This window comes from Notolepis coatsorum, assembly GCF_963971535.1.
Source record: "Notolepis coatsorum genome assembly, chromosome: 13".
In the NCBI taxonomy this organism is placed as follows: domain Eukaryota; kingdom Metazoa; phylum Chordata; class Actinopteri; order Aulopiformes; family Paralepididae; genus Notolepis; species Notolepis coatsorum.
Genome location: NC_140177.1, coordinates 24,277,389 through 24,304,995, shown reverse-complemented (window position 1 = coordinate 24,304,995; position 27,607 = coordinate 24,277,389). Strand labels below are relative to the sequence as shown.

Sequence of the window (27,607 nt, the reverse complement as noted above, 5' to 3'; positions counted from 1 at the left end):
CTAACTGCAGTAACTGTACTGCCCTGCAGGAGCTAACTGCAGTAACTGTACTGCCCTGCAGACGCTAACTGCAGTAACTATACTGCCCTGCAGGAGCTAACTGCAGTAACTCTACTGCCCTGCAGGAGCTAACCACAGTAACTCTACTTGCCCTGCAGAAGCTAACTGCAGTAACTATACTGCCCTGCAGAAGCTAACTGCAGTAACTATACTGCCCTGCAGAAGCTAACTGCAGTAACTATACTGCCCTGCAGGAGTTAAACGCAGTAACTACACTGCCCTGCAGAAGCTAACCGCAGGATTGAATGAATGAATGAAAACTTTATTTAACAGATTGCAGAATGGGTACAATACAGTACGGCTCAATACATACAATTGTTAAGGGGATGCAGACTGAGAAAGACGTTTGTCTTGTTTCCATCAGGGTCCCCCATTTTCAATTCATATGGAACTGTGCAAACAGTGAAACGAGAAACATCTCTTTTAAAGTTCTTCGACTATCCAGTGATTTTATAGTTACTGTCATTCTTTACACCCCTTTTCTCTAAAACAGAGCACGGTGGAACTCTGAAACGATGTCACAAGATAAAACAGATATTGAGAAGTTCAGTTTCACTTGTAACTCAATTAGAAAGAAATTGTAGTTACTGCAGTTAGTTTCTGCAGGGCAGTTCTTCAATTAAAAACGGAGATGTGTATGTATGTGTGCAAACATTCACATACTCGGAATGACTCTCCACAGCTGTCTTTACCAGGGCTAAAGCGTGAACGTTAGCTGATTCATAGTGGAGAGAGGAAGTGGTGCAAAGTGAGATCACACTCACTCTCACTAGTAGCGGAGGAGAAATGTCACTATAGGAGCGGAGCCAGTGGCCGGGGATCGGGGTCAAGGGTCGCAAGGTTCGGTCATCGGGGCCCGGCGGTCCCGTTGGCCGGTCAGACGCACACTTCCTCTGGACGGCTGCCGCGTGACGCACGTTCCTCGTGGCAAGACAAAGAGCGCGATCGAGGCTCAGGATATGGTATACCTCCACAGCTACTGTTGACCCAGTGGGCTGGCGCGGGACATGGCACTTTGATGAGAAGGAATCAGTCTGTCAGGATGATGAGGTGCTGAGCTCAGTCGTTTCGCGTGTTTGTCGAGTCCGTCACACACACACACACACTGACCGGCCACCTTTTTCACACACGCGCCATTTTAACAGAGTCAGGCCGCCCGTTGTTTAGCTTCTTATTTTAGCGAGTTGGCCATGAGACCAAAACACATCAATCGCGAGGCAAAGAACATCTTCAAGTCCAATTATAGTTCACCTTGCAACCTGTTCCACCCCCCAGGGTCGGTACCGACCCCTAAATGACATTATGATCATAGATCCATATTTTTCAGAGTGATGCAAATAGCGATTTTAAAATCAAACGTTTTCAAGTATTAACATTACTAACATGTCACAAAAGCATGTAGAATCATCAATACGTTAGTTTAGCAATAGGTTAAATGTGTTAAAGCTAATTTTAAGTTTTCGTTTTCGATCACCATTCCAAGCTTGAAAAAAAAGATTATGAACCATGGGAATTGCGGCCATTTCATAGAGGACATGCACGGCTGTCGACCAGCATTGGAATTTTTCCGAACTACATTTCCCTTCAAGTTCTATGGGGGTTCAAAGTTCAGAGTTGAATTATGAATATGTCAATAACTGTTATTATTCGCGATAAGCCACAAAAGGTAACGTTTTTGACAAATATTGAAACGCAGTTAGTTTCTCCTCCCTATTGTTAGCATGTAGGAACAATTAGATCTGAAATTAGTTTCAAAACGGTTGCACTGTGGGGAAAATAAAAAAGTACACTAGATTACAGTAGATATCATTATCTGTTCTTATGCACGCCTGGTGATACTAATCCAAATTGAACTTGGGCATTTGAAAGATAATATATGTATATATATATATATAAATGTGCGAATTGGCTATAATAAGGTAATGTATAAGCATCTATTCTATATTCTATAATAATATTTCAAATTGCATTGGTCCGGATGGGAGAATTCAGTACTGTATCTACAGAACCTTCGGTTTTATCATCTTCCCTTTATTAATTTCCTTAGATTTTTTTGTACACATGATCTCAAGAGGGTACAGAATGAGGTCAGTGGCAGTTTTTTTTAAGTTTGGTCATTATTATCATGGTGTTATTCACTGTCAAAGATGCAAAGAAAAATCATAATTCATATTCTCCTTTGTTTCATCACAATTTAAGCAAGCTAGTAATAGACACAATATTTCTGACACTGTGAATACATTCCTGAGGTCCAAATAGCCCTTGTAGAAGTGGAGCAATATTCCATTTACTTAGGTATGTATTTTTATGCGGATTTTCACATCGTGTGGAACAGGTTACGATTATTTGAGTGCCTCTTTGTAATTAGCCTAATTTTTTTTTTTTTTTTTTTTTTACATCATTAACTATTATCATTTGTGATAGTATTAGTCTAATGGCTTCTGATAAAAGGCAATGCTAAAAAGAAAAATTACGAAAGACAAGTTTGATAACTAGAAATGAGGGCGATGAAAATTACCTGGTGAGATTATTTTGCATTTTTGATGTCACAGAAGTAGATAATGTGTGTTATCTATTCCAGAGGAGAGAGAGAGAGAGAGAGAGAGAGAGAGGAGAGAGAGAGATGAGAGGAGAGAGAGAGAGAGAGAGAGAGAGAGAGAGAGAGAGAGAGAGAGAGAGAGAGAGAGAGAGAGAGATGAGAGAGAGTGAGAGAGAGAGAGAGAGAGGGGGGGGCAAAGAGAATTACCATTTAGGTAATTAACGCAGGAGCCTTGGTCCTATAATCTGGATTTCTTCAGAAGGAATCTCTCAAGTGAAAACAGCAGTAAATGAACATGTTCTAAGACCATTAGAGAAGCACAACTGTCCCCGTGAATGTGATGCAAATGTGACCCCATCGACTCGCAGTCCCCCGCCATTTGCATCTGAACGGGACGTTACCTTAATTCGTGTTTACATCACGGGTCTCTGAAAGGGTTGAAAGCCGTGAAAAGTGTTTGAGAGCAACCTGGCGCCTGTTTGGACAAGCCCGCTGCGCGGGGACAATAGCATCCCCCTCCATTAATGATAATGACTCCAGAGAGATCCGCGCCGAGACGCGCCAAACAGGTGAACTGCTCCAGTGGATGAGGAGGTACCAGGCAGAGGCAGGTATCTCTCACGTCAATGAAACCCATGTGTTAATACAACTGAACAAAAAAGACATCTGGTTTAGTCATTGCAGACTGGCAGACTGTTGCCGATAACCGTAGCTCCATACCTCTGCAGTTTTTTTTTGCACCGGACTGTATAAATCCATATCTTCCTGTCCATATATGTTTGGACTGCTATATTTTAGAATGTTTTAGAATGTATATCTTTGACTGTGTATTTTTTTTTTTACTTATACCTAAATGTTTATTGTGAGCGATCTGTGGTGCTGAATTTCACTCGGCGATTAATAAAGTATTTCTATTCTATTGTATTCTATATTATATATGGCAGGCTGTCTGTCTGTGCTCCAGTCCTATATATACTCACAGTGACTCTTGACTGCAGGTTGTATAAGACTGAAACTAAAATATCTTCGCGTTTTATTTAATATGATTATTAATACAAATATAGGAATATTGCCTCTTTTTGTCCCCTTGTCAGACAAATTCCACCCAACCTCCTCCAATGTACAGTTTTATACGTCAAATGTATATACTCTCTTTTCTGGACTCTTTTTGTATCACAAACAGTACTGTATTTGTAAATCTGATATGTCATAAATGTATAGATGTAGCAGTACTGTCTATCTGTATGTCGTGTAGTATGTCATATATGTTATGATGAATTGAAAATGGGGGACCCTGATGTAAACAAGACGAAAGTCTTTCTCTGGTCTGCATCCCCTTAACAATTGTGTGTATTGAGCTGTACTGTATACTGTACCCATTCTGCAATTTGTTAAATAATAATAAAGTATAAAAAAAAAAAAAAAAAATCAATCAATCAATCAATCAATCAATCAATCAATCAATCAATCAATCAATCAAGTACCTTCTATTCTGCCGCGTATATCTCTTGTTGGCATATTATGTAAGTGTGTGTAGTGTATGTTATGATGAGTGTGTACTTGCTTGGCAATTTTTTCCAACTTACAGTTCGCCTCCCCCCCAGGTGGGCGGGCCGGTCTATGAAGTTATGATGACGTCACCGTGGAGGGGGCGGTCCCAGGCTTTATAGGTAATAAGCCTGGAGTTGGACCCAGAGCAGCGAGAGCACATAAGCCCAGCTCACTCCAGGAGGACTTGCTTTATACACAGCTAAATTTACCAGCATCCTGAACGTGTTTCCTGAGCCCCTACAATTGGTCCAGCTCGACTCGGCTCAGATCGTTATAAAAGGTTGGGGGAGTCGACCTCCTACCATTCAAACAAGTTCATGTCTTTCAAGCGCAACTGTGGAGAGACGCGACAGTAGTAATAGTAAGATAGACGCGCACGATAGATGCGGCTGTGAAGCTCCGACTCACACACAACTTTGACAAGAAATAATAATAATTATTATTTCACCAAAAACGACCATGGCCCTATCCGGAGTGATGCTGCCATCCTTTTCGACTTTCTCAAACCAAAGAGAAAAACCCTGGGAAAATGTAAGTACAAAATATATCCGTGCGCCTTAGTTAGAACGAAGAACATTCATCTGATGGCGATTCAACAGTTATTTTTTATCATGTCTAATATTCTCCCTTTATTTTCTTTGCAGAGGTGGAAAATCGAGATGGACAAGACGATCTCCTCCAGCTGCTCCATGCTTGAAATGGTACAGAACATGGACAACAGTCATCACAGCAGCAACAAAAAGGACGACGAGGATCTGAGTAACTATTTGGATCTGGATTTTATTCTCGCCAACACCAGCGGCGGCTCGGACAGCGGCGCGGCAGGTGCGGAATATATCATGGGCTCTGATCCCAACAACCTGTACGCGGCGGGCAGCGGCGCGGTGCCTTCCTACCTGTCCGGCGGCGACCACCGCTCCCCGCCGCCTCCCTACACCACCACCAGCCTCATGGCGGAGCTGCTGCGCTCCGAGGGAGACACCAGAGACAGCCACAGCTACGGCATTGCGCGCAGCATTCAGGGCCGATTTTACGTCAACGCCGCGCCGTTTCCCAGACAGGACATTATAGACAACATCAAAATCGAGCCCTCTATGGACAGCTACGGTCCGGTGGTGGTGGGCATGGCGCCCCAGAGCTGCACCGCCAAGATCAAGCAGGAGGGGAGCGTGGTGTCGTGCGCCATGATGTCCTTCGAGCAGCAGCAGCCGCGCGTCGCCATCTCCCCGCGCGCTGCGAGCAACATGACCCCACCGCTGAGCCCGGGGGACGACCCGGGGAACTCAGAGTGCCAGGCGCCGCTGTGCCACTCCATGAGCTTCCCGCAGAAGTATCATCACCCCTCGGCGGCGGCATACCCGCACCACCCTCCCCACATGCAGCTGCCGTATCAGGGGGGCGCGCACCCGTTTGGCACCATGTATGAAGACGCGCTCGGCCTGCAGCCCGGAGGGGCGCACAGGGTGATGCTCACCCCGCCGTCCTCCCCGCTCGACCTGCTGGACTCCAAGCCCAAGAGAGGCCGGCGCACCTGGCCGAGGAAGCGCACGGCGTCGCACACCTGCACCTTCGCCGGCTGCGGCAAGACGTACACCAAGAGCTCCCATCTGAAGGCACATCATCGAACTCACACTGGTAAGAGTTTATATATTTTTTTTTACCTTCATGTGCATGTTCAAGTTTCAAGTTTTGTTTTATTTGTCACATAAAAAGTACATGTACATTACACCGTGAAATGCTAATTGGTTCTGTATGAACCCCTGATATTGTGCTTCATACAGTAACACAATAAAAAAAAATACTTGATGATAAAGTCCTTTGATGATGATAAACATTAGCATTGCCCATGGGGGACAGTTGCGCACAATTACGCACCGTGCGTAACAGTCGTCTGGCCTAATAATAATAAACAACCAGTCGAATCCATGTGTGTGTTTGTTTTCCACCTTGAACATAGTTTGACGATGTTTCCATTCTTTGCCCACCAGGTGAGAAGCCATACCACTGCAGCTGGGAAGGTTGTGGATGGAAATTCGCTCGCTCCGACGAGCTGACCCGCCATTTCCGCAAACACACTGGCCACCGTCCCTTCCAGTGCCACCTGTGCGAGCGCGCCTTCTCCAGGTCGGACCACCTGGCCCTCCACATGAAGAGGCACATGTGAAGAAGCCTACAGAAGGACTTGGGGGGGGGGGGGGGTCTATTATGTGTATTTTGATTTCTCTGACTTCTTTTTAATTTAAAATGTTCTATCATGACCAAAGTCTTTTTTATATATTGAAAACGTTTTAGTGTTATTATTTTTCAAATAACGTAGCTGGTACTACTTTGGTTATATGGAAAGCTTTAGAAAAGCTTTATTGGCTGTTTGTTTTAGGGCAAACAGGCCAGTAAGGGGCTGGCCCTGTATACTACTCTTCCTTGACAAAACTGGAGTGCTGTGTCTGACACAAAAGTGCCTTAAATGACTGTGTGCTACTGTAATACTCTTTATGACAGAACTACAAAGCCACCAAAATAGTCCAAGACAAGTTCATGTCGACGGGAGTGAAATGCACATACTATTACCACAGTATACTGTATGTGCAAAGACAATGTTTTGTTATTTAAACTGCCTCAATGTTTGAATGGCCTGAACTGTGTTCTTTTGATTGCATTCTACATTTGGATGAAAACTGTATCTCGAGTGTAACTGCAAACTGCTGGGGTCCAGCCCCCATTGTACACTATCAGGGCTTGATGTCCTGTGTATCATTATTTTTTACTTAAATTTATATAGATATGTACATGGATTTTATACTGTAAATGGTGTATTTATTGTAAATATTAAAACGTTGAAACTTAACTCGTCCTTGTCCTTCTCATGTCAGCAATAAGACACGTTTGTGTTTAGTCATCCAACATCTTCCCTTATGAGAAACCGTCTAACGGACCACATCCACCCACTCTCAATAGGACTAACCTACTTTGCCCACTACAGCTAGATAAGATGGAGTAGACCAACAGGCAGTCAGAATCAATTGAACTAAATGGGTTCTACAGTATGCCATCCTATACCCACTCTCCATCTAAAGACTACTTCATTTACACAATGATGTTTTCCAGCTGGGAGAAGGGCAGCCGCTTGTGGGCTTTAGCCTATAAATACAAACACTCCACTTCCATAATTACAGACTGAGCTAGGAGACGTCTGGACAAGAGGGGCAAAGCAGCCCTTGTCAGGGAGCGCATAGGATCTCTTTCCGATGGGTAGAAATTATAGTTGGACATCAAAGGACCTTAATACTACAATTACACAGTCCCAAAGATTTTGCGTCCTGCATTATATTATGTCTATACGGTGTTGCCGGCCACTCACTGCAACGTATACATCAAAGTTTGCAGACAGGGCTGGATGGAATGTGACAAGAAAGAGGCTGGATGTTATTTGTATTATCAAACTGTTATTTGGTGGAATATACATGTGGTTGGTTTTACAGCCGACTAGAATACTCTTGTTCCAGCAGTTTAAGCTTATTATAAAACGTAAGCATGTCTCAATTAAAATCACAGCTTCCATCAAAAGTGGTGCCAGTTTATACAGTCCTGTGTACACACTCCACACATGACATACATAACAAACGTTAAGTGTTCAAACTTGGTATATAAATATACTAAATATAGTCCCATTTAAGGCGGGACTATGGCCTGTTAAAAAGCTGTGTGGCATGTTCCCAGCATCTTGCTAGAATTCATCATAATTTGAAATGATGAAGTTTGAGCTGGGCTAAAAATAACTACTGAAGAAATGCAAATCTAAAATACTCATTTAACTTTTTCTGCTCTCGTATCAAGTTTTACAACTCTTAAGGCACTTGACAAAACTGCAAACTCTTCACACACATTTTTACATTTGATTTCTTATACTATGCATTGTGAAACGATGCAATGTATTTTTTACTGTAAGACAGGTCTACCATGTTATTTAATACTTTTACATACTTTATTTTGCAAATACAAATGTATTCTTATTCTGACATGTAACCGACAACTCAATCCCATGTTTTTGCATTTCATGTGAGAGACTCCCCGTAATCCAGGAATATGACATGTTTTTTTTTATTATCATATTAAAAGTTATTACAGTTGAGAAAGTCTGAAACTTTAAAATGATTTTTTTTTTATATAATCATATACATATTATGTAATATCACATCTCAATGGGTGGGATGTTGGTTCTGGATAAATAAGGCAGATGTCGTGAGTTGTACATCTCCATCTGTACAGCTTCCATGCATTCAAAAAGGAACCAATCTCACCTCAGAGCTGTAAGAACAAAGCTGCACACAGAAAGCCCTGAATATACATACATTATGTGCCAAACAAAACAAACCTGATTAATGTTACAACAGTACAATTACAAGGATGCTGCATCATAAGGCATCTGACCCGCATCCTCCAACCAGGTTGTGAGATGTAATCAAATAAATACAACCACCGGCTGAGTATCGACAAAGACAGAGCGACGTGACGAGTAAAAGGACAGAACTTAAGTGTAACAGCATCAGTAAAAACAATAAGGTTTACACAGTATCCCTTCTACACATTGTATAGGAGTGCAAGTCATCTGAGGAATATAGAAACAAGGCAACTTAATGTTAATTGGGCTCACAAGACTCAGATCTGCTTCACACGTCGGGTGATGGTGTAACAGCTCTCCCATTGGCTTATCCACTAGGAAGGAAGACTTCAATTAGTATTTACCATGACCTCACGAGAGCATTTAAAAACAGCAAACCACTGTTAATAAACAAAACAAGGTTTAACACAAGATTGTACCAGCTCATTCACTCCGACTCCCGACGGGAAAACAGGGAATGTTGACGGAGAGGGGTTCAATTGTTATGGAGAAACTCCCCCCCCCCAAAGCATCACCATCAACAGCTTTCTGATAACAATTCTCTTCCCAACTTTGATTATTCTAAAGTTATTGCATCTCTTTAACCAGTATTATAGTGAGAGGCCAAAGAAATGTAGTCAAAAATAGAGGGGAAAACACTTCCAAATAATTACGAGCAACATCTTAAAAACATGCCGTTAAACGCTCCAGTACTACAACTGGCTGTTCTATAGCTCCAGGTGGCCGTTTCAAGATGGGTGCATAAGGCAATGAACTGTCAATCCAATCTGGAACAACTGAACCCATCACAAACGCTACCCTCTTTTCTCCATCCTCCAATCATGACGGTCGCTTCCCTCGGCCGTCTCAACATGTGAAGATTCCCTCGGAAGCAACGGTTGCGATTGGACGGGGTTCTGAGGTCAATACCTCCATTTACATTAACGGGTTTCTCAAGGCAACCAAAGATATGCACATGAAATCAGAAGCACACAGTCACAGGCTGATTAAGGTTATCTAATCAATAGACTGATTAGCTACATGGTTGGACTTCCAATATGAATGTTTTTTTAAGTAAAGGTTATGATACAGTTTATACAGTGCATTTACAGATACTTCAAAAGAACCACAGATGAATCGCTTAATGCATATAAATAATAAAACACAATAAAATATTCTTAAAATGTCGATTTCCTTGCAACACAAAAAGTCTTAAGAAAAAGAAAAGGTAGCTGACCAAGGTTAGATACAGAGCTAGATATTAGGTTGTCGTCAAGTAGCCAACTGGGGTTGGTGTTGCGTTAAATCACTACGTTCTACAGGATGCAGCCAGGCTCGACTCAAGTGGCGCTGCATTGTCCTTGATTGTAGCTGCTAGGTGGCTGGGAAGCACTGGAGTCTAAACAAAGTTAGCCTAATATGGAGTCTCCATATAGGAGTGGTAAGGAGGGCTGCAGTAGCATCGGTGGTGGTGGTGGCGACGGGCCACCGGACAGTCTGTCACTGGGGCTTCAATCAGGAGGGAGGGGGTGGATGTCTAGTCAGGCGCAGGGCAGGTCAGCCTGGCTGAGGGCGATGGCCAGATCCAGGTCCAGGGGGTGGATGTCTAGTCAAGCGCTGGGCAGGTCAGCCTGGCTGAGGGCGATGGCCAGCTCCAAGTCCTCCTGCTCCTGGAGACGCAGCTTCCTCAGCCTCTCATCTTCCTCCCGCTCGCTCTCCCTCTTGGCCCACTCCAGCTGCTGGCTCTCACTTCCAAACTAGCAGGGGGGGGGGGGACACACACACACACACACACACTTAAAAAACCCATTGGAAAAGGTTTGCTTTCTGAATCGTGCAGACAATCACAAAAAGGGAAACCGCCGGACAGAGACAGGATGTCTCAAAACCTTTTCTAAATCAATATGGTTGAGAGGTGAAGATGGTTTCAGATCAAATTAAAAGGTGCCGTTTGTAAGATCTTCCATGGTTTGGAACGAGGATCGTGTATACTTGGCCACGGCTGGGTTTCCTTCCAAAACAAATATTACAGGCCAGAAATCTGAGCACATGGCGAAGCTATAGTTGTGGTATAGATCAACAACCCTCTCCAAACCCCCCCTGTAACTCCCCTATGATACAGTGAAAATAGTACTGATTTCATCTTTAAAATGTTGATCGGATATATCCGAATAATCTGTAGAAATTCCACAAATATGCACACAACCCTAATTAAAAATATATATTTGGATTGCTGATTTAATATTGAAGTAAAATTATTGAAATATAAACCCATGCCACTGCAATTTCACTAACAAATCATAAGAAAGTCAGAAAAAAGGGAATATAAGAGATTAAAGGGATAGTTCGAATTTCTGGACATTACGTTGTATGAAATACTTGCCAGTAGTGTAGTGGATGCAAGGTCATCCGTTTACTTACAGAGACCCGTGGTCTGAGTTCTGACCCAGGTCCGAGCGAACCTGGACGCTTTAGATGGGCAGCAAAACGACAGAAACAGGATCACAAAACCAAAAACCCAAAACCAGGCACCGGTGGGCCACCTCCACAGTCCACCACGGTCTTCCAGCATTTGGAAACAGCTGATGGGCCGTGTTACCAGTGAACAGGCTCCAGCACGTTAGTCATACACTGGCTACAAAAAGTGATAGCAGAACCTGAAATGCCAGGACTATGGTGTTGTGGTGGAAACGGGGAACCCTTTGGCCTGCATGTTGTGTGGTGTGGATTAAAACCCTTTTGGTTTTGAGACCCCGTTTGCTTTCGGGTTTGCTCTAGAGCTGTGAATCTTCACTGGCCTCACGATTAGATTATGATTCAGTTGTCCACGATTCGATTAGATTCTACGATGCATCTTGATGCAGGTCAATAATATATTACATCCTCAATTTTATAATCTATATTACTGCACATGGCTACTGTTTCATCAATTAATACAAGCAGTCAGATAAATTCACTTTTATTTAGAAAGTTCTTAAATCAGAATGTCAAAATAAATGTCTTTACTAGTATTGCATGATACAGATACTAGAAAGGTATCTCGATACCCAGCTGTTAAAGTTTCAATACTTTTAGAATAGCCTGATGCTGTATTTTCTATGAGTTGAGTGGATGCATGACCGGAGCACTAGCTTTGCGTCAACAGTGTCAGCTGAACACAGACCAAGGCATAGGAATATTCACAGATATCGCAGAATGTCTTATTTCATAATACAAAGTTTCTGAATGGACGTTTGGATTATGAATGGACTCGGCTTTGCTTGTGAGCTAATAGCTTCCACTACACCACTGGCAAGTATTTCATACAACTTAATGTCCAGAAATCCTGAATTCACTTTAAGGGACACTGAATTCCAAAAGGCGCCACACTTCCCTACCAATGCCATGTGATATACTGTATGAACGGTGCCTTACCATACACCGTAACGTAAATAAATAACTGATACTTCTCACAACAGAGATACAGTATATCGGTCCCATTAAATACTGGTGAAGATTATTCCCCTCCAGATTTGGTGTGTAGATCAATCTGATCGATTAGATCTCAAATCAAGAACAAAAAGGTGCTCACGCCAATCAAGTGTGCTGAACTCAATTTAGAGTGCAGACAGGTTTTTTTTTTTTTTTACATGCAAAGGATTCAGTTCGACCACAACACCCTTGTACAGGACTTACCTCGACCAGCTCTGATCCTGGGAGAGAAGACACGTTTATATAGCTAGACACATCGAGCAGGAATCCCGCTACCAACCCTCATCATGCTAGCACCAAATGTCAAACAACACACATAAAGCAAAGCTGCCATGCAGCAGCTCACTGCCTGAAAGCAATTACATAAAACATCCTGAATGTTGAGAAACAGCCATTAGGTACTAATACAGGACGATTTGCAAGCAGAAGACTCGAACTGAAACACTTTAGACTCGAACTAAAACACTTTAGACTCGAACTAAAACACTTTAGACTCGAACTGAAACACTTTAGACTCAAACTGAAACACTTTAGACTCAAACTAAAACACTTTAGACTCGAACTGAAACACTTTAGACTCGAACTGAAACACTTTAGACTCGCATACCGCAGTAGCTTTGCGGCACAGGGCTGTTTTAACTCTGAGCAACTTTAAGTCTGTAGCTCGTTCATAACGTTTACATGACCCAACAAGTTCAATAATGCACTGGCCTGACATTGAACTCCTCGAAATCTTTCCTTCCTGACAAAGAGACTTAACGCTGAGAGAAGATAGCAAGCAAGGCAGGCCCCTCTAATGCCATGCTGATGGAGGCAAGAGAAGACCAGAGAAGAAAGTCCACATAACATAGCAGGTCTGCATTTTAAAAACACATATCCCAGAAAAAACAAAAAAAAAACAGAAGTTCTTAACGGTCATTAGTCACAGCGAATGCAACAGCCAGAGAAGGTGGCAAATCCTTTAGCCGGATTCATAAAATCCAGACCACATGACAGGAAGCCGACAGAATGAGGCCCGGCGGCAAGGAGCCGAAGCCGGCGGTCCCCGGGCCGCGGCGTCCGGCCGCAGGAACCCCTCAAGAGCGACATGGTGAGATGGGTGGCGTAAAAGCAAGACGGCGACGCTTGGACCAGACACAAGAGTAGAAAGGAGCTACACTTACAGAGCCAAAATCAGCGAAACCCTCCGAAGCGTCTTTAGAGGCTTCGGTAACAAAAGGGCGTGATCCGCTAGCCGCTTCCCCGAAGGACCTTTCACTTTGAGAGGAGGTGACGCCCCGGAGCGGCTCCCTCGGACCGTCCGCCAAAGCGAGCGTACCTACGGGAGAAGCCTTACCTGGAAGGTTCAGAGGAGGACAGTTTTTCATAAACATTCCTAATGACATGACAGGTTCCCCACTGGAACACGAAGAACGATACGTGCGTTGGATAAAGGTCTAAATCAAATCGGTGAGGGAAGTGGGATACTGTGTTACTCAGTCTGGCAGAGGAAGCCAAGAGCTTTGAGCATGTGGCGTAGAGGTGTTAACTGCAGCGCTAGTGAAATCTACCGACGGGCTTAACGACCGCGCTGTCATCTTTCCCTCAGCACTGCAAATGACACATAATATCACAAGGGGTGCCGCCCTCCTCCACACCACACATTTGTCTGTTGCATATCGGTTGATGATGACAGTAATATGATCTTAACCACAACGATTTGTGTCTCTAATTTAAAGGAACATTGTGTGTAAAAAAACAAAACAAAAAACAGGCTAATCTAGGAGGGCTTCTGGCACACAAAGAGCCTCGTTGTCCACTGTTGGTACTTCAAACAGTGGCGCAGCTTAAGCTATTCTCTCTCTAGTGCCGTCCTAAAATAACCCTCTAATAAATTATTTTAGCGTTTTACCCTCTCAGGCAGTTATGTAACCTAATCCCAGGCAATTGACCGCACTCCAGTGATCAGCTGAACTTAAATGGGAAATGGACTGTATTTATATAGCAGCTTTTATCCAAAGCGCTCGAGAACTTATGCCTCACATTCACCCGTTCACTCACACACCGACGGCGGAGGCGACCGTGCAAGGTGCCAACCTGCTCATCAGGAGCAGTTAGGGGGTTAAGTGTCTTGCTCAAGGACACTTTGACACACTGGGCCATGAGGAGGTCGGAATCGAGCCGGGAACCTTCTAATTGCCAGACGACCGCTCTACCTCCTGAGCCACTGTCGCCCCCACAAAGTTGTACTGCTGACTTTGTCGCTAATAAGGGACATCAAGAGAGAGAGAGAGAGAGAGAGAGACAGAGAGAATGAGAGACAGAAAGAGACAGAGAGAGACAGAGACACAAAGTTGTACTGCTGACTTTGTCCCTAATAAGGGACATCAAGAGAGAGAGAGAGAGAGAGAGAGAGAGAGAGAGAGACAGAGACAGAGACAGAGACAGAGACAGAGACAGAGACAGAGAGAGAGAGAGAGAGAGAGAGAGACCCATGTGAACAGATCAACAGTGCAGTGGGCTTCTCACTATGATGCGTGGTAGGGAGTGTCCTCCGTGGGGCCAGTTGGCAGGTCAGAGGGCACCTGGTCCTGCTGCCGGCCACTCCTCCCCCACGCGGTGGTGCACCCAGGAAGTGCACGATCTCTGGGGAGGCAGGATGTCCTAGAGGTCCAGTAACCGAAAGGTCGCCGGTTCGATCCCCGCCGCTGACAGGAGGGTGTATTCCAGCTATGAGCTGGTGACTGAAGAGTGGCTGGTATTACATCTACGGTGCCCACCACCATCCTTGAGCAAGGCACCGAACCGTATTATTTTTAGTACCTTTGACAATAAAGTAATCTTTTTCTTCTTCTTCTCATCAGTGACCTCCCACACTGTGGCTCCCGCTGGAGGACTAGCCTGAGAGGTCACAGCAGGAAGGGCACCAGGCGTGTGGGAGAGAGAGCGAGAGCGCGCAGCCCCAACACACACACAGTACTGCCGCAGAGCGACAAGAGGCTCTCGCTCTCCAGCCGATTGATGTGACTTGTTGTTGTTGGTCGGGGGGACCGGAGCGTACCTGACAGAATGTCCTAGTAAACACACGGCAGGGCCCACGCTACTTCACCCACAACGCCTCCTTATCTGGACCCAACACCTTCCTGTTTACCACTTCAAAAGAATCAGCGACTTTTGAGTTCTCAGCCACCGTTGCCGGAGAACAAGGTGGAAAGAAACAGACGTGCTTATTGTCTTCTTCTCTACCCACGCTGGCGAGGCACCGCACCATACACTACTCTAATAATACGACCGAATACGACCACAAACGAGGAGCACTCCCCCGAAAAGCGCTGACACAGCTGAGCGGTTGCCATGGCGTTTCCCTCCGAAAGGCTGAGACCATGAAAAGTGCCCCGAGATCCCCCCCAATAAACAACGTGTTGCATAATATCACTATAAAATGTCTGTTCCGTTTCAAAATGGCCACTGGGATTAACGCCATGGTCGACACAGACGTTCTCCAACTGGGTCAAAGTCTTTAACGGAACGAGCTAATTGTTGAACAAACAACACAGAAGCATTAATGTCGACCCGATTGACCCGTTAACCGATTCATTTGGACTAATTTAGACGGTTTAAAAAGCAAAATTCGACTTACATAACAAGCACACTCAGCACGCACACACACACACACTGTCAGGCCTTACCATAGGGAGGTGCAGGTCGGTTTGGCACATTCTTCTTTGGTGGTAGCATAGGGTTGTCCTGCTTCTGTTCAAATATTAACATAAAGACAAATACAAACACCCAGTCAAGATGAAAACTCCTGGTACTGTATGAATGGGGGGGGGGGGGGGGGACTGAGCAGAGATCATTTACAATGGGAGCTAAAAGGGACACATCAACATTATGGGAAACATACTTACAGCCTTCTCCAGAGTCAGAGAAGAAGAGAGACACTAACTTCCTCTCCGTGCGTTCAGCATCAAAACTATCCGGCTGCAAGCTAGCCTAGCTTAGCACGAATGGGTGGAAGCGAATACGAACCACTAGCTTAGGTGTCGGCCAAAAACACCTGTCCCCGAGTTTTAAGCTAGGCTAGTGGTCCGCATCTGCTTCCATTCATTCGTGCTAAGCTAGGCAAGCATGCAGCCGGATAGCTTTCCACTGAACGCACAGAGATGAAATCCGTATACATGTTCTTATCCGACTCTGGAGAAGATGGTAACGCCGGCGTGTTCCTTTAAGTAACAGCACAGGCCTTCTACGACCAGAGAGGGGGAAATGTGCTTAATGGCACATGTAACTCATGGCCCCAATGAGCCTCTGGAGCTTACCTTTGACATCTGACCAAAGTCTGCAAATCCACCCTTGCTCCCAAAAGAGTTGCTACCAAAGGGGTCCATTGTCCCGAAGACATCTAGGACAGAGTGACAGGGAGACAAACGGTCGGAACATTGGAATACGTTCCGTGGAAAAGGCCCCGGGAATATAATAAAGTGCAGCCCCGACCGCGTATTTAAATCATCTCTGTATCTTGCTTATTCCGAAAGGGGCCTGGACGACTATTTTCAGAGCATGGGGGCTGTGTGGCAAATTTTTCCATGACATTTGTTTAACCTGACGTATGCATCTGATTAACTAATTAAAGGCCTTAAGTCGGACTGCCGTCAAAAGCGGCGCTGTGGGGCGCGCGGGGGGGGGGGGTTGTTTTCAAACATTGTGCCTCTTAACAAATAAACCGCCGAGCCGCAGAAGGGTACGGCGAGAGAAAAAAACAAACTATTGTAACAGGGTTTGTTGTGAGCACACAGGGCCATGAAGGCCCACATTCATGCGCACCACGCAGTGTTTTGAAACGACTCCGCCGTGGGCTCCACAGTCACCCCTGTGTTCCCCCCCCGAAGGTGTGCGGGACAGCGAGAGTGCGCGTAGGCTTGGCGGCAGCCCCCCTCACTTAAAACAACTTCCTCCCCCCGAATGAAGCCCCCACGCGCTGGACGGCAGTGGATATTAAAGGAGGGACAGGGCGCAGGAGTGAACTGGTTAAGAGAAGCGGTGGCAGTGTATTCTAGTACAGCGGGACCCACAGTCACAGAGTTTCTGTTATGCTTGGCTCCAGCTGGCCTCCTGTTTTTCCAGGGTAGGAGGGGGGGTATTTTTAGTTGGCCAGCAGTTAAATGCGTAGGTAGTAGACTATAAATAGACCTCAACCACAGGAAAATGTGAAGCAGCAGTGAGTAAAAATTGTTTGCCACTAATGCACCCCCTCCCCCAAAATAAAATCTAAATGCAACGCGCGTCACCCGAGGTGCCAAAGAATGAGAGGCTCTTTTGAGTGGAGTTGCACAAGTCAGAAGCGCCTCCTCCGCTCAGCTAATTCCTGATGTGAATCTCACACGCGAGGCGTACGAGTCCAGAGCGCCTGCCGCGTGACGAAGCGTGGACGTGTTATTTCACTCCAGCACCTTTGCATTTTCCATATTTCCCCCGCTGTTGCCTCGACTCCATGCATCGTCAACATCCTGTATTACAGTAGTTGTTCCTGGAATCTTTTTTCGTTTTCTTTTCTTCCCTGCGACCATCCACTCATTTTCCAGCTCTCTTTATCAATAATTGGAAACATGCTCTTTGGAAACGCCAAGGATGAAACACAAACAAACCAAAGTATGTGTGTGTGTACAGTATGTATGTATATAAATATAAAGGCACATTGAGATACGAGACACTTATTTGTGTCCGTTATATATATATGGTACTATTAGAAATAAAAAATTTAGACTAACAGACTTAGAGATAAATTGAGAGACAAACAAACCAAAGTATCTCATATATATCATTTTTAGACTAACTGACTGAAGAAGAATAAAAGCAAGTGGCATCATTACAGATGAACAGAGAGAGACAACACTGGTAGCTGATCATTCACCAATCCATGTTGGGATAATATCTTGTCAAATGTGCCAAAAACTACAAATGTTATACTAAAGGCCGTGATAACAGCAACTGTAACCCGACGCCACATCCTCCATCAAGTACCTGGGTCTTTTGGTTTAGCAGGGCTGCTGGATGGGAAAGGATCATCGCTGCCAAACGCGCCAGGCTGAGACAAACAAAGCAATTCAAACAATTAACCACGAATACATTTAAAACACACCTCGGGTTTGCAGACGCAGGTGAATAACGCCATTACCTTGGACGGGGGGTTGGGTTTTCTACCGAAGGGGTCAGAGGGTCCAAACAGGTCAGACTTGTCTGTCTTTTTGAAGAAGTGGTCTGAGGAGGAGGAGGAGGAGGAGGAGGTGCCTTTGAAGGGGTCAGTGTTTTTGAAAGGATCTCCTCCGAATGGATCTGGAGGAGGACAAGCCGGCACGGTTAGAGCAACTGGCTCGGCTGGGTCCGGACCGCCAGGCGTGTCCGTCTCCATTGTGAGCCCCTTTTACTACAATAACCATTTCAACTCACCGCATGACTTGTCGAGACATATTTCAGCGTTGTTAAAAGGCCAACTACGTCGTAGTAGGAGCGAACAAAAGGAAGTATTCGTGTGTCAAACAAACTGTTCCTCAGAGGTTCTTCTTGTTCCAACCGGAGAAGTCACCGTTTCACTGTTGTTCACAAAGCCAAGGGCCTACTGCTTTGATTACAAACATTCGGCACAGTGTCTCAAAGTTATTTCGTTTCGATACGACAGAATAATTCTAAGAATGCAATGTATCGTAAATGTGTTTTGAAAACCAAACTCTGCACAAAAAAAATCCCCTTAAAAAAAGCTAAAAAGAAAAAACTACTAACCTTCATACTGTCTTTTACTATCATGTACTTTGCTACTAAGGAATCTACCTTGCACATATTACTACCTACTATACTAATATGTCTATACTACTATGGACTCAAGAGTGTAGCACTCAAGTTCGACAAACAACGTCACTTACCCTCAGCTGCCAGAGTTGTACCCTTCCTGCTGACTTACATTTACATTACATTAATTTAGCTGACGCTTTTATCCAAAGTGACTTACAGATTGTGAACAACAAGTCAGCAGGAAGGGTACATCTCTGGCAGCTAAGGGTCAGTGGCATTGTTCGTCAAATAGTGTCGAACTTGAGTGTAACAGTCCGAGTGCATAGTAGTATAGACAATATAAGTAGTAGTATAAGTATAGTAGCATAGTAGTAAGGTACATAATAGTAAAAGACAGTAAGAAGGTTATTTATTTATTATAATCTTGTTTTTAGATATTGTTTGAAGAGGTGAGTTTTTAGTCGATGGCGGAAAATAAGTCGCTTAGGGGAAAAGCGTCAGCTAAATGTAAAATGTAATTGCACAGTGCACCTTTAAAAATGGCACAGTCCATATTATAGTACACGCAAGAAACCGTTCTAACCTTTGAAGGGGTCTGATTTGAATGGGTCCTCTGTCTGGAAGGGGTCCGGGGGTGGAGACTCCTTAGCACTGCTGAACATGGCTATCCTGGACTTAAGGGAACTCTCCTGAAAAACAAGGTCAAATGTCATCTAAGTGGAATGACCTTTATTTCTCTAACATTGCTGTAATCAAATCTGCAAGTTAAATTGAAGACTTTTTAAGACCTTTTTACTTAGAGCAAAGTTGAATACCAATTTCATGACGATACTAGCAAAAAAAAACAAACATAGCAACACTGCACTGGCGACTGCACTTTAATTAAAATTCTCACGTGTTCCATTAAAAAAATGGAAAAACTAATTCTTAGTTGTGAGTGACTAAGCTCCATCAAAACAATGCGAGGCATTCATATAGTACCTACAGCTCATACACTACCTACAGTACATACACTACATACAGTACATACACTACACACTACATACAGTACCTACAGTACATACACTACCTACACTACATATAGTACATATAGTACTTACAGTACATATAGTACATACAGTACATATAGTACCTACACTACCTACAGTACATATAGTACCTACACTACATACAGTACATACACTACCTACAGTACATACAGTACCTACAGTACATATAGTACCTACACTACCTACAGTACATATAGTACCTACAGTACATACACTACCTACAGTACATATAGTACCTACACTACATACAGTACATACACTACCTACAGTACATACAGTACCTATAGTACCTACACTACCTACAGTACATATAGTACCTACAGTACATACACTACCTACAGTACATACAGTACATATAGTACCTACACTACCTACAGTACATATAGTACCTACAGTACATACACTACCTACAGTACATATAGTACCTACACTACATACAGTACCTACAGTATATACACTACCTACAGTACATATAGTACCTACAGTACATACACTACCTACAGTACATATAGTACCTACACTACATACAGTACCTACAGTATATACACTACCTACAGTACATATAGTACCTACACTACCTACAGTACATATAGTACCTACAGTACATACACTACCTAGGTACACTACACTACCTACAGTACATACAGTACCTACACTACATACAGTACATACAGTACCTACAGTACATACACTACATACAGTACCTACACTACCTACAGTACATATAGTACCTACACTACATACAGTACATATAGTACCTACACTACATACAGTACATATAGTACATAGTACCTACACTACATATAGTACATATACTACATACACTACATATAGTACCTACACTACCTACAGTACATATAGTACCTACACTACATACAGTACCTACAGTACATATAGTACCTACAGTACATACACTACCTACAGTACATATATTACCTACACTACATACAGTACTACCTACAGTATACAGTACCTACAGTACATACAGTACATATAGTACCTACACTACATACAGTACTCCACTCCTCACCATGGCTCCGAAGCCCCCGTTCTCCTTCTCAGAGAACCCTTCTCCCATGTCGGCCAGGTTGGTCATGCTGCCACCGTTGGTTCCGTTCAGAGCACTGTTGTATTGCTCGATGTTCTTCGTCACCTCCTGTTGGCTGTCCTGGATCTGAGACAGCTTACTACGGGCCTACAAACAGAGAAGACACTGGATCTGAGACAGCTTACTACGGGCCTACAAACAGAGAAGACACTGGATCTGAGACAGCTTACTACAGGCCTACAAACAGAGAAGACACTGGATCTGAGACAGCTTACTACGGGCCTACAAACAGAGAAGACACTGGATCTGAGACAGCTTACTACGGGCCTACAAACAGAGAAGACATTGGATCTGAGACGGCTTACTACGGGCCTACAAACAGAGAAGACACTGGATCTGAGACAGCTTACTACAGGCCTACAAACCGAGAAGACACTGGAGGACGAGGCATGATGACATTCCGTTATATTGTTACCAGGTCTACTATTTCAGAGGAAAAGGGTTTAAACTCACGACTTCACTAGTGCACGGTGTACAACACAACCCGCTGAGACACCAGAGTGAACAGTGTACATCATTAAAAACAGACCTTACACCTAATCAACAAAACTAGACATATTTGTTCCTACATTTAATACAAAAACACTAATAAAAACCAGCACATCCTTATGCAACCTTCTATTGGTCCATCTGTACACTAACTATCACCATGTGATCAGGACATTTCAATCGTGCATTAATTAAGTTAGCAAATCTGTAAGCAAAAAAGATAATTTAAATAATTTATTTACCCTGCCCTCTTTTCTTTTTTTTTAACCTTCTCTTTCTCCTATTTTTCTCTGATTTTCTCCCCGTCCCAATTTAGTCGTTGTGCCAATTCCCCCCCTCCCCTACCTGGTTGTTGTACGCATGTTCTCCCACGAGTCGTTACAAGGGTGTCCTGATGTCGAACGCACGCTTCCTCCGAGACGTGCACCGTCAAGCCAGTGGCAGCGAGGACTCTCATTGGTGGAGTGTAACGCGTGGGAGGGCACGCTATCTCCACCAAGTCCTGCCCCGCTTAGCAAGCGCCGAGACCTGACCTGTAGGCGTCGCTGTCCACAACGCCAGATTCCCACCCGCCAGCTTTCCCACCCCCTAATACTGCCAATTGTATTAGTGTGAACGGTCAGCCAAGCTGGTAGCAACGCCGAGAGCTGGGCTCGAACCCAGCGTCTCCTGCGTTGGTGACAAGCACAATCTCCGCTACGCCACCTGACCGCCCCTTCCTGCCCTCTTTTCTTGATCCTCCAATCACAACTATTGCTTCCCTCGGTTTGAGATGCTGTAGGTAGAAACTAGAAAGACTACCCCTTTTGTTTCAAGATAGTTACTTGTTTTAGAGCAAGTATGTGTTAAAATGGAGACCTTATTTTTACAGTGTATTGTACTGACCTGGTTAATCTCATCCTTGTTTTTTTAGTTTTGTTTATTTTTTTTACAGTATAGCGTACTGACCTGGTTAATCTCATCCTGGGTGATTATATTTTGCAGTGAATTTATAATATAAAACACAAGATACTCAATGAAGAAACCCACTCTCATGCCAGTCTATCATCCCTATAAATACTATGGAACTACACACTACAAATGTATTATGTTGCCCATAACGGCCCCCAAACAGCATTGCCAACTTGGTATTGACAATGCCGATGCTACACACCCTACCACATGGCCACTAATGGCCACCACAACCCAACGTGTAGATAGATAGATGCTACCGCCCGCAAAGAGCACCTACGGGAGGCTGCAATTCGGAACTGGCCCCCGTAAATGCCCCCCCCCCCCACCCAATCCCCTATAGTGTACTGACCTGGTTGATCTCGTCCTGGGTGGCCTTGAGGGACTTGACGATGCTGTCCAGCTGGACGCGGCCGGCCAGCAGGTTCTGCTCCAGCTGGGCCTCCTCCTGATGCAGACGGCCCAGGTCCGACTTGGTCCTGCTCAGCTCGTCCTCCTGGCTCAAGAGGTCCGACTCCTGGGAGTGGATCTGGCTCTGCAGGGAGGAGATCTGGAGAGAGAGAGAGAGAGAGAGAGAGAGAAGAGGAGAGGAGAGGAGAGGCGAGAGAGAGAGAGAGAGAGAGAGCAGACAGGTGGAGGAGAGAGAAGGGGAGGTGAGAGTACGGATGAATACCGGTAACAGCTCAGTTAGTGGGACGAACATGAAACGAGAACGAGGGAGATGAGGATTGTTGTTTTAGAATATTTACTGTATACAACCGGGGTTATGATAGAATATCAGATGTTTACGTGACCTTTAACTCATTCAGCGCCGCAGGCCTAGAGCATATTTGGTCCTACGCCACCGCTCTAAGAGATAGGAATACGTGGCGGTGTTTGCAGTGCTATATCTATATTCTATAGCTATGGATACAATACTATGGCTCATTTGACATCAACTATCCATCGTTCAATATGTGAAAAAGAATAAAAATGTTCATGTATACGTTCGCGTGTTATACCGTGGTGAATATAAGTATAGTTTCAGAGTGATCCTGGCTAATTCCATAAAACGGTGCTATGGAGGAATACGTGCATCTTACTAAAATCGTTGGCGTTGCTCGCCTGGACACGCTACTATTTCCAAATCAAATTTATATAATAGGTATTATGTTTCATCATGAATGCATGAAAGGGGGGGGGGTAGTTTTTTGATGCTTTGATCGTCACCAACGGCATACATTCTGGAGTACGTTACACATTGCGATCGAGGTGAAATCATGGTTGGATCAAAGCAGGATTGATGTCATATAGTCCTTACCTTCACTAGGAGGTACCCCAAAAGGAATATTCCAATTGTCTGATCACGATTTACAGTATTGGTGTCCATCGTGTCGCCAACATAATCCACCACAACACATGCATTGGGGGCATTGGACATGTTTCAATGCCATCGAGTGAACCGCTAGACTCGCCTGACCAAGAAAACTGTGCCCGGAGACATTTGAATGTAACACCGGGTATGAAAAAAGGTTTAGAAGGGTGGGCGATACTGCCACCTACCTGGATGCGGCCGGTATTGCACTCTAGCGATCTCAGAGTGGTTCCCTATGGTAACCCAGAGGTCCGTGTGAGAGACATTAATAAAAATATCGAATAAAAGAAATAACGATGAAAACCCGACTATACTCGGGTCTGGCGCTGAACGGTTGGTGAGTTAACCCGACTTTCCTCGGGTCTGGCACTGATCGAGTTAAGGCTGTTTAAAGTTTGTTTACATAATGTGTACACACTGGATTAAAACAGGGCACACCTAATTTCCATCTACAAGTCAATTTAGTCCAAGAACATAACATCCCCCAAATTGTAAATTTATTTTTCTCTCCATATTGCATCTTTAAAATCAAGTCCCTGGAAAGCAGTGAGAGGTGCTGGGATGAATAACGGGGACGGGTCTTACTGACCATCTGGGACTCGTCCTGGCACTTCTGCTTGATGTCGCCGAGCATGCCTTCCAGCTTGGAGCGCTGCTGGTCCATCTCCTCCAGGCGCGCCTGGGCATCCTGCTTCTGGGACTCCAGCTCCTGCAGACTGTGGCTCTCCCTGTCCAGGTCTTTCTGCATGTCCTGAAGGACCAGTATCACATTATAACCTGTCCATGTCTTTCTGCATGTCCTGGAGGACCAGTATCACATTATAACCGGTCCAGGGCCCTCATTCATCAACGTGTCTTACGCACAGATTTGTGCTTACCCTGTGCGTACGATCATTTCTAAGCAAAGAGTGGGATTCATCAATTTCAACTTGAACTTGACTTTGTGCTTATGTCTACGCACAGCTCTGAGCACACTTAGCTGACGCCCAGTGGTAGAATATATTATTACAACAAGGAAATGAGCTTCTGTGCATTAGTTTCAACACTGGCGGAGCGCAGTCAGTCAGTAGCCTACTAGAACTTCTGTATGAACCGTAATTCATTATAGTTCATTGTAAAATAGCAACAGTAGTGTAATTATGGTCAAAACCCTATAAATAGCATTTGGAATAATAGATCTTTCTCTCAGAATGAATGCAGCATGGTTTATATAGCGTTATCGGAATATACGGGGTGTAGGCTACTGACTGACTGCGCTCCGCGTATCTCAACTCGTTATTATTTTGCGCACAGACCGCAGAAACACGGGAACGTTTTGATTATATTTAAAAGGCTTTACGCTAAACGAAACAAGTGGAGTTTCGAAGCTGTAAGCAGAGTCATATGAACACCCACGATATAGTGTTCTTCCCCCTTTTTACTGCATAAGAAAGAATAGAAAACGCATTGCAATGACACCAGATAGTGGACAGACTATGTATATGATGGGATTCAAGTTCGCGTTTTTGTTGATCATAGGCATGCTGTCAGAGTATGATATCTTAATCAAACATTCTAGAACATTTGTCGTCACAGATCATGTCCTAATAGAACATAGGCTATGGCATGGTCCATCGTGATATTGTGTGGACTGTTATTATTACTGTACCGGTACCACCCATTGTGACAACAGCCTTGTGAGTCCCGCACACAAACATGATGGAATTCAAGTTCATGTATTGAAAGGCAGGCTACATCATACATGCAGTGAGATTCATTGTTCTTGTATATGCTCTCGTATTATTGTTTATATAGGCTACCCAATACTGACATCAAAATAGATTGTAGTATGCCTCTAGAAATCATATGCAGCAGGTAGAAAATTGACGGAAGATCCATCGCGATTTGGAATAAAATTGAGGAGAACTTTAATCCCTGGGTATTAATCAAACAACACGGGAAAAGGCAGTCATATTCCAGCGCGGTCTTTATTAGTGTTTGCGCTGCCCAGGCAGCAATGGTTAATAGATATCATATCCGACATCACCGTTCTCATAACACGCTTCCCTCGGCTTAGTCCATTTTTCCACATTTCATGGGGGTATACCATTACCGTATATGGTTAATCGGGGCGGTTCTGGTATGCAAATACTTAAAACAGTGCACGAGCTCAAACGTAGGATCAAAGTCATATTCATCATGACAGGTGTGCGTAGAACCTGCGTACGCACGTGTGGTGAATCCCGATTTTCCTGTGCGTACACTGATTCTACATTCTGTGCTTACGTGTGGAAATAGAACATGTTCTACGTCCACGTTGATGAATGAGGGCCCAGGTCTTTCTGCATGTCCTGAAGGACCAGTATCACATTATAACCTGTCCAGGTCTTTCTGCATGTCCTGAAGGACCAGTATCACATTATAACCCGTCCAGGTCTTTCTGCATGTCCTGGGGGACCAGTATCACATTATAACCTGTCCAGGTCTTTCTGCATGTCCTGAAGGACCAGTATCACATTATAACCTGTCCAGGTCTTTCTGCATGTCCTGGAGGACCAGTATCACATTATAACCTGTCCAGGTCTTTCTGCATGTCCTGAAGGACCAGTATCACATTATAACCTGTCCAGGTCTTTCTGCATGTCCTGGAGGACCAGTATCACATTATAACCTGTCCAGGTCTTTCTGCATGTCCTGAAGGACCAGTATCCTGAAGGACCAGTATCACATTATAACCTGTCCAGGTCTTTCTGCATGTCCTGAAGGACCAGTATCCTGAAGGACCAGTATCACATTATAACCTGTCCAGGTCTTTCTGCATGTCCTGAAGGACCAGTATCACATTATAACCCGTCCAGGTCTTTCTGCATGTCCTGGGGGACCAGTATCACATTATAACCTGTCCAGGTCTTTCTGCATGTCCTGAAGGACCAGTATCACATTATAACCTGTCCAGGTCTTTCTGCATGTCCTGGAGGACCAGTATCACATTATAACCTGTCCAGGTCTTTCTGCATGTCCTGAAGGACCAGTATCACATTATAACCTGTCCAGGTCTTTCTGCATGTCCTGGAGGACCAGTATCACATTATAACCTGTCCAGGTCTTTCTGCATGTCCTGAAGGACCAGTATCCTGAAGGACCAGTATCACATTATAACCTGTCCAGGTCTTTCTGCATGTCCTGAAGGACCAGTATCCTGAAGGACCAGTATCACATTATAACCTGCCCAGGTCTTTCTGCATGTCCTGAAGGACCAGTATCACATTATAACCCGTCCAGGTCTTTCTGCATGTCCTGGGGGACCAGTATCACATTATAACCTGTCCAGGTCTTTCTGCATGTCCTGAAGGACCAGTATCACATTATAACCTGTCCAGGTCTTTCTGCATGTCCTGGAGGACCAGTATCACATTATAACCTGTCCAGGTCTTTCTGCATGTCCTGAAGGACCAGTATCACATTATAACCTGTCCAGGTCTTTCTGCATGTCCTGGAGGACCAGTATCACATTATAACCTGTCCAGGTCTTTCTGCATGTCCTGAAGGACCAGTATCCTGAAGGACCAGTATCACATTATAACCTGTCCAGGTCTTTCTGCATGTCCTGAAGGACCAGTATCCTGAAGGACCAGTATCACATTATAACCTGTCCAGGTCTTTCTGCATGTCCTGAAGGACCAGTATCCTGAAGGACCAGTATCACATTATAACCTGTCCAGGTCTTTCTGCATGTCCTGAAGGACCAGTATCCTGAAGGACCAGTATTACATTATAACCTGTCCAGGTCTTTCTGCATGTCCTGGGGGACCAGTATCACATTATAACCTGTCCAGGTCTTTCTGCATGTCCTGGGGGACCAGTATCACATTATAACCTGTCCAGGTCTTTCTGCATGTCCTGAAGGACCAGT

General features: G+C 44.4%; 2 protein-coding genes across 4 annotated transcripts in view; one reads left to right on the top strand and one right to left on the bottom strand.

Moving 5' to 3' along the window:
- The first annotated feature begins 4,307 nt into the window (after positions 1-4,307).
- On the top strand, positions 4,308-6,995 carry LOC311239570 (Krueppel-like factor 2). The gene is made up of 3 exons (XM_084327928.1): positions 4,308-4,681; positions 4,795-5,785; positions 6,139-6,995. The coding sequence occupies exons 1-3, from the start codon at positions 4,610-4,612 to the stop codon at positions 6,312-6,314; spliced, it is 1,239 nt and encodes a 412-aa protein (XP_084184054.1). The 5' UTR covers positions 4,308-4,609; the 3' UTR covers positions 6,315-6,995.
- Positions 6,996-7,147: 152 nt separating this feature from the next.
- LOC311239569 (epidermal growth factor receptor substrate 15-like 1) overlaps positions 7,148-27,607 on the bottom strand; it is a 56,015-nt gene continuing 35,555 nt past the window's right edge. Inside the window, exons 14-23 of one of the 3 annotated variants that reach the window (XM_084327925.1) lie at positions 24,305-24,466; positions 22,714-22,911; positions 20,844-21,008; positions 19,348-19,453; positions 18,154-18,311; positions 18,000-18,063; positions 16,298-16,380; positions 15,668-15,731; positions 13,163-13,335; positions 7,148-10,285 (exon numbers count right to left, since the gene is read on the bottom strand). In XM_084327925.1, coding sequence (XP_084184051.1) covers positions 10,139-10,285; positions 13,163-13,335; positions 15,668-15,731; positions 16,298-16,380; positions 18,000-18,063; positions 18,154-18,311; positions 19,348-19,453; positions 20,844-21,008; positions 22,714-22,911; positions 24,305-24,466 — 1,320 coding nt within the window. In that variant the 3' untranslated portion in view covers positions 7,148-10,138. The remainder of the gene's footprint in view (positions 10,286-13,162; positions 13,336-15,667; positions 15,732-16,297; positions 16,381-17,999; positions 18,064-18,153; positions 18,312-19,347; positions 19,454-20,843; positions 21,009-22,713; positions 22,912-24,304; positions 24,467-27,607) is intronic. The other 2 variants (XM_084327926.1, XM_084327927.1) reach the window with 2 other exon arrangements.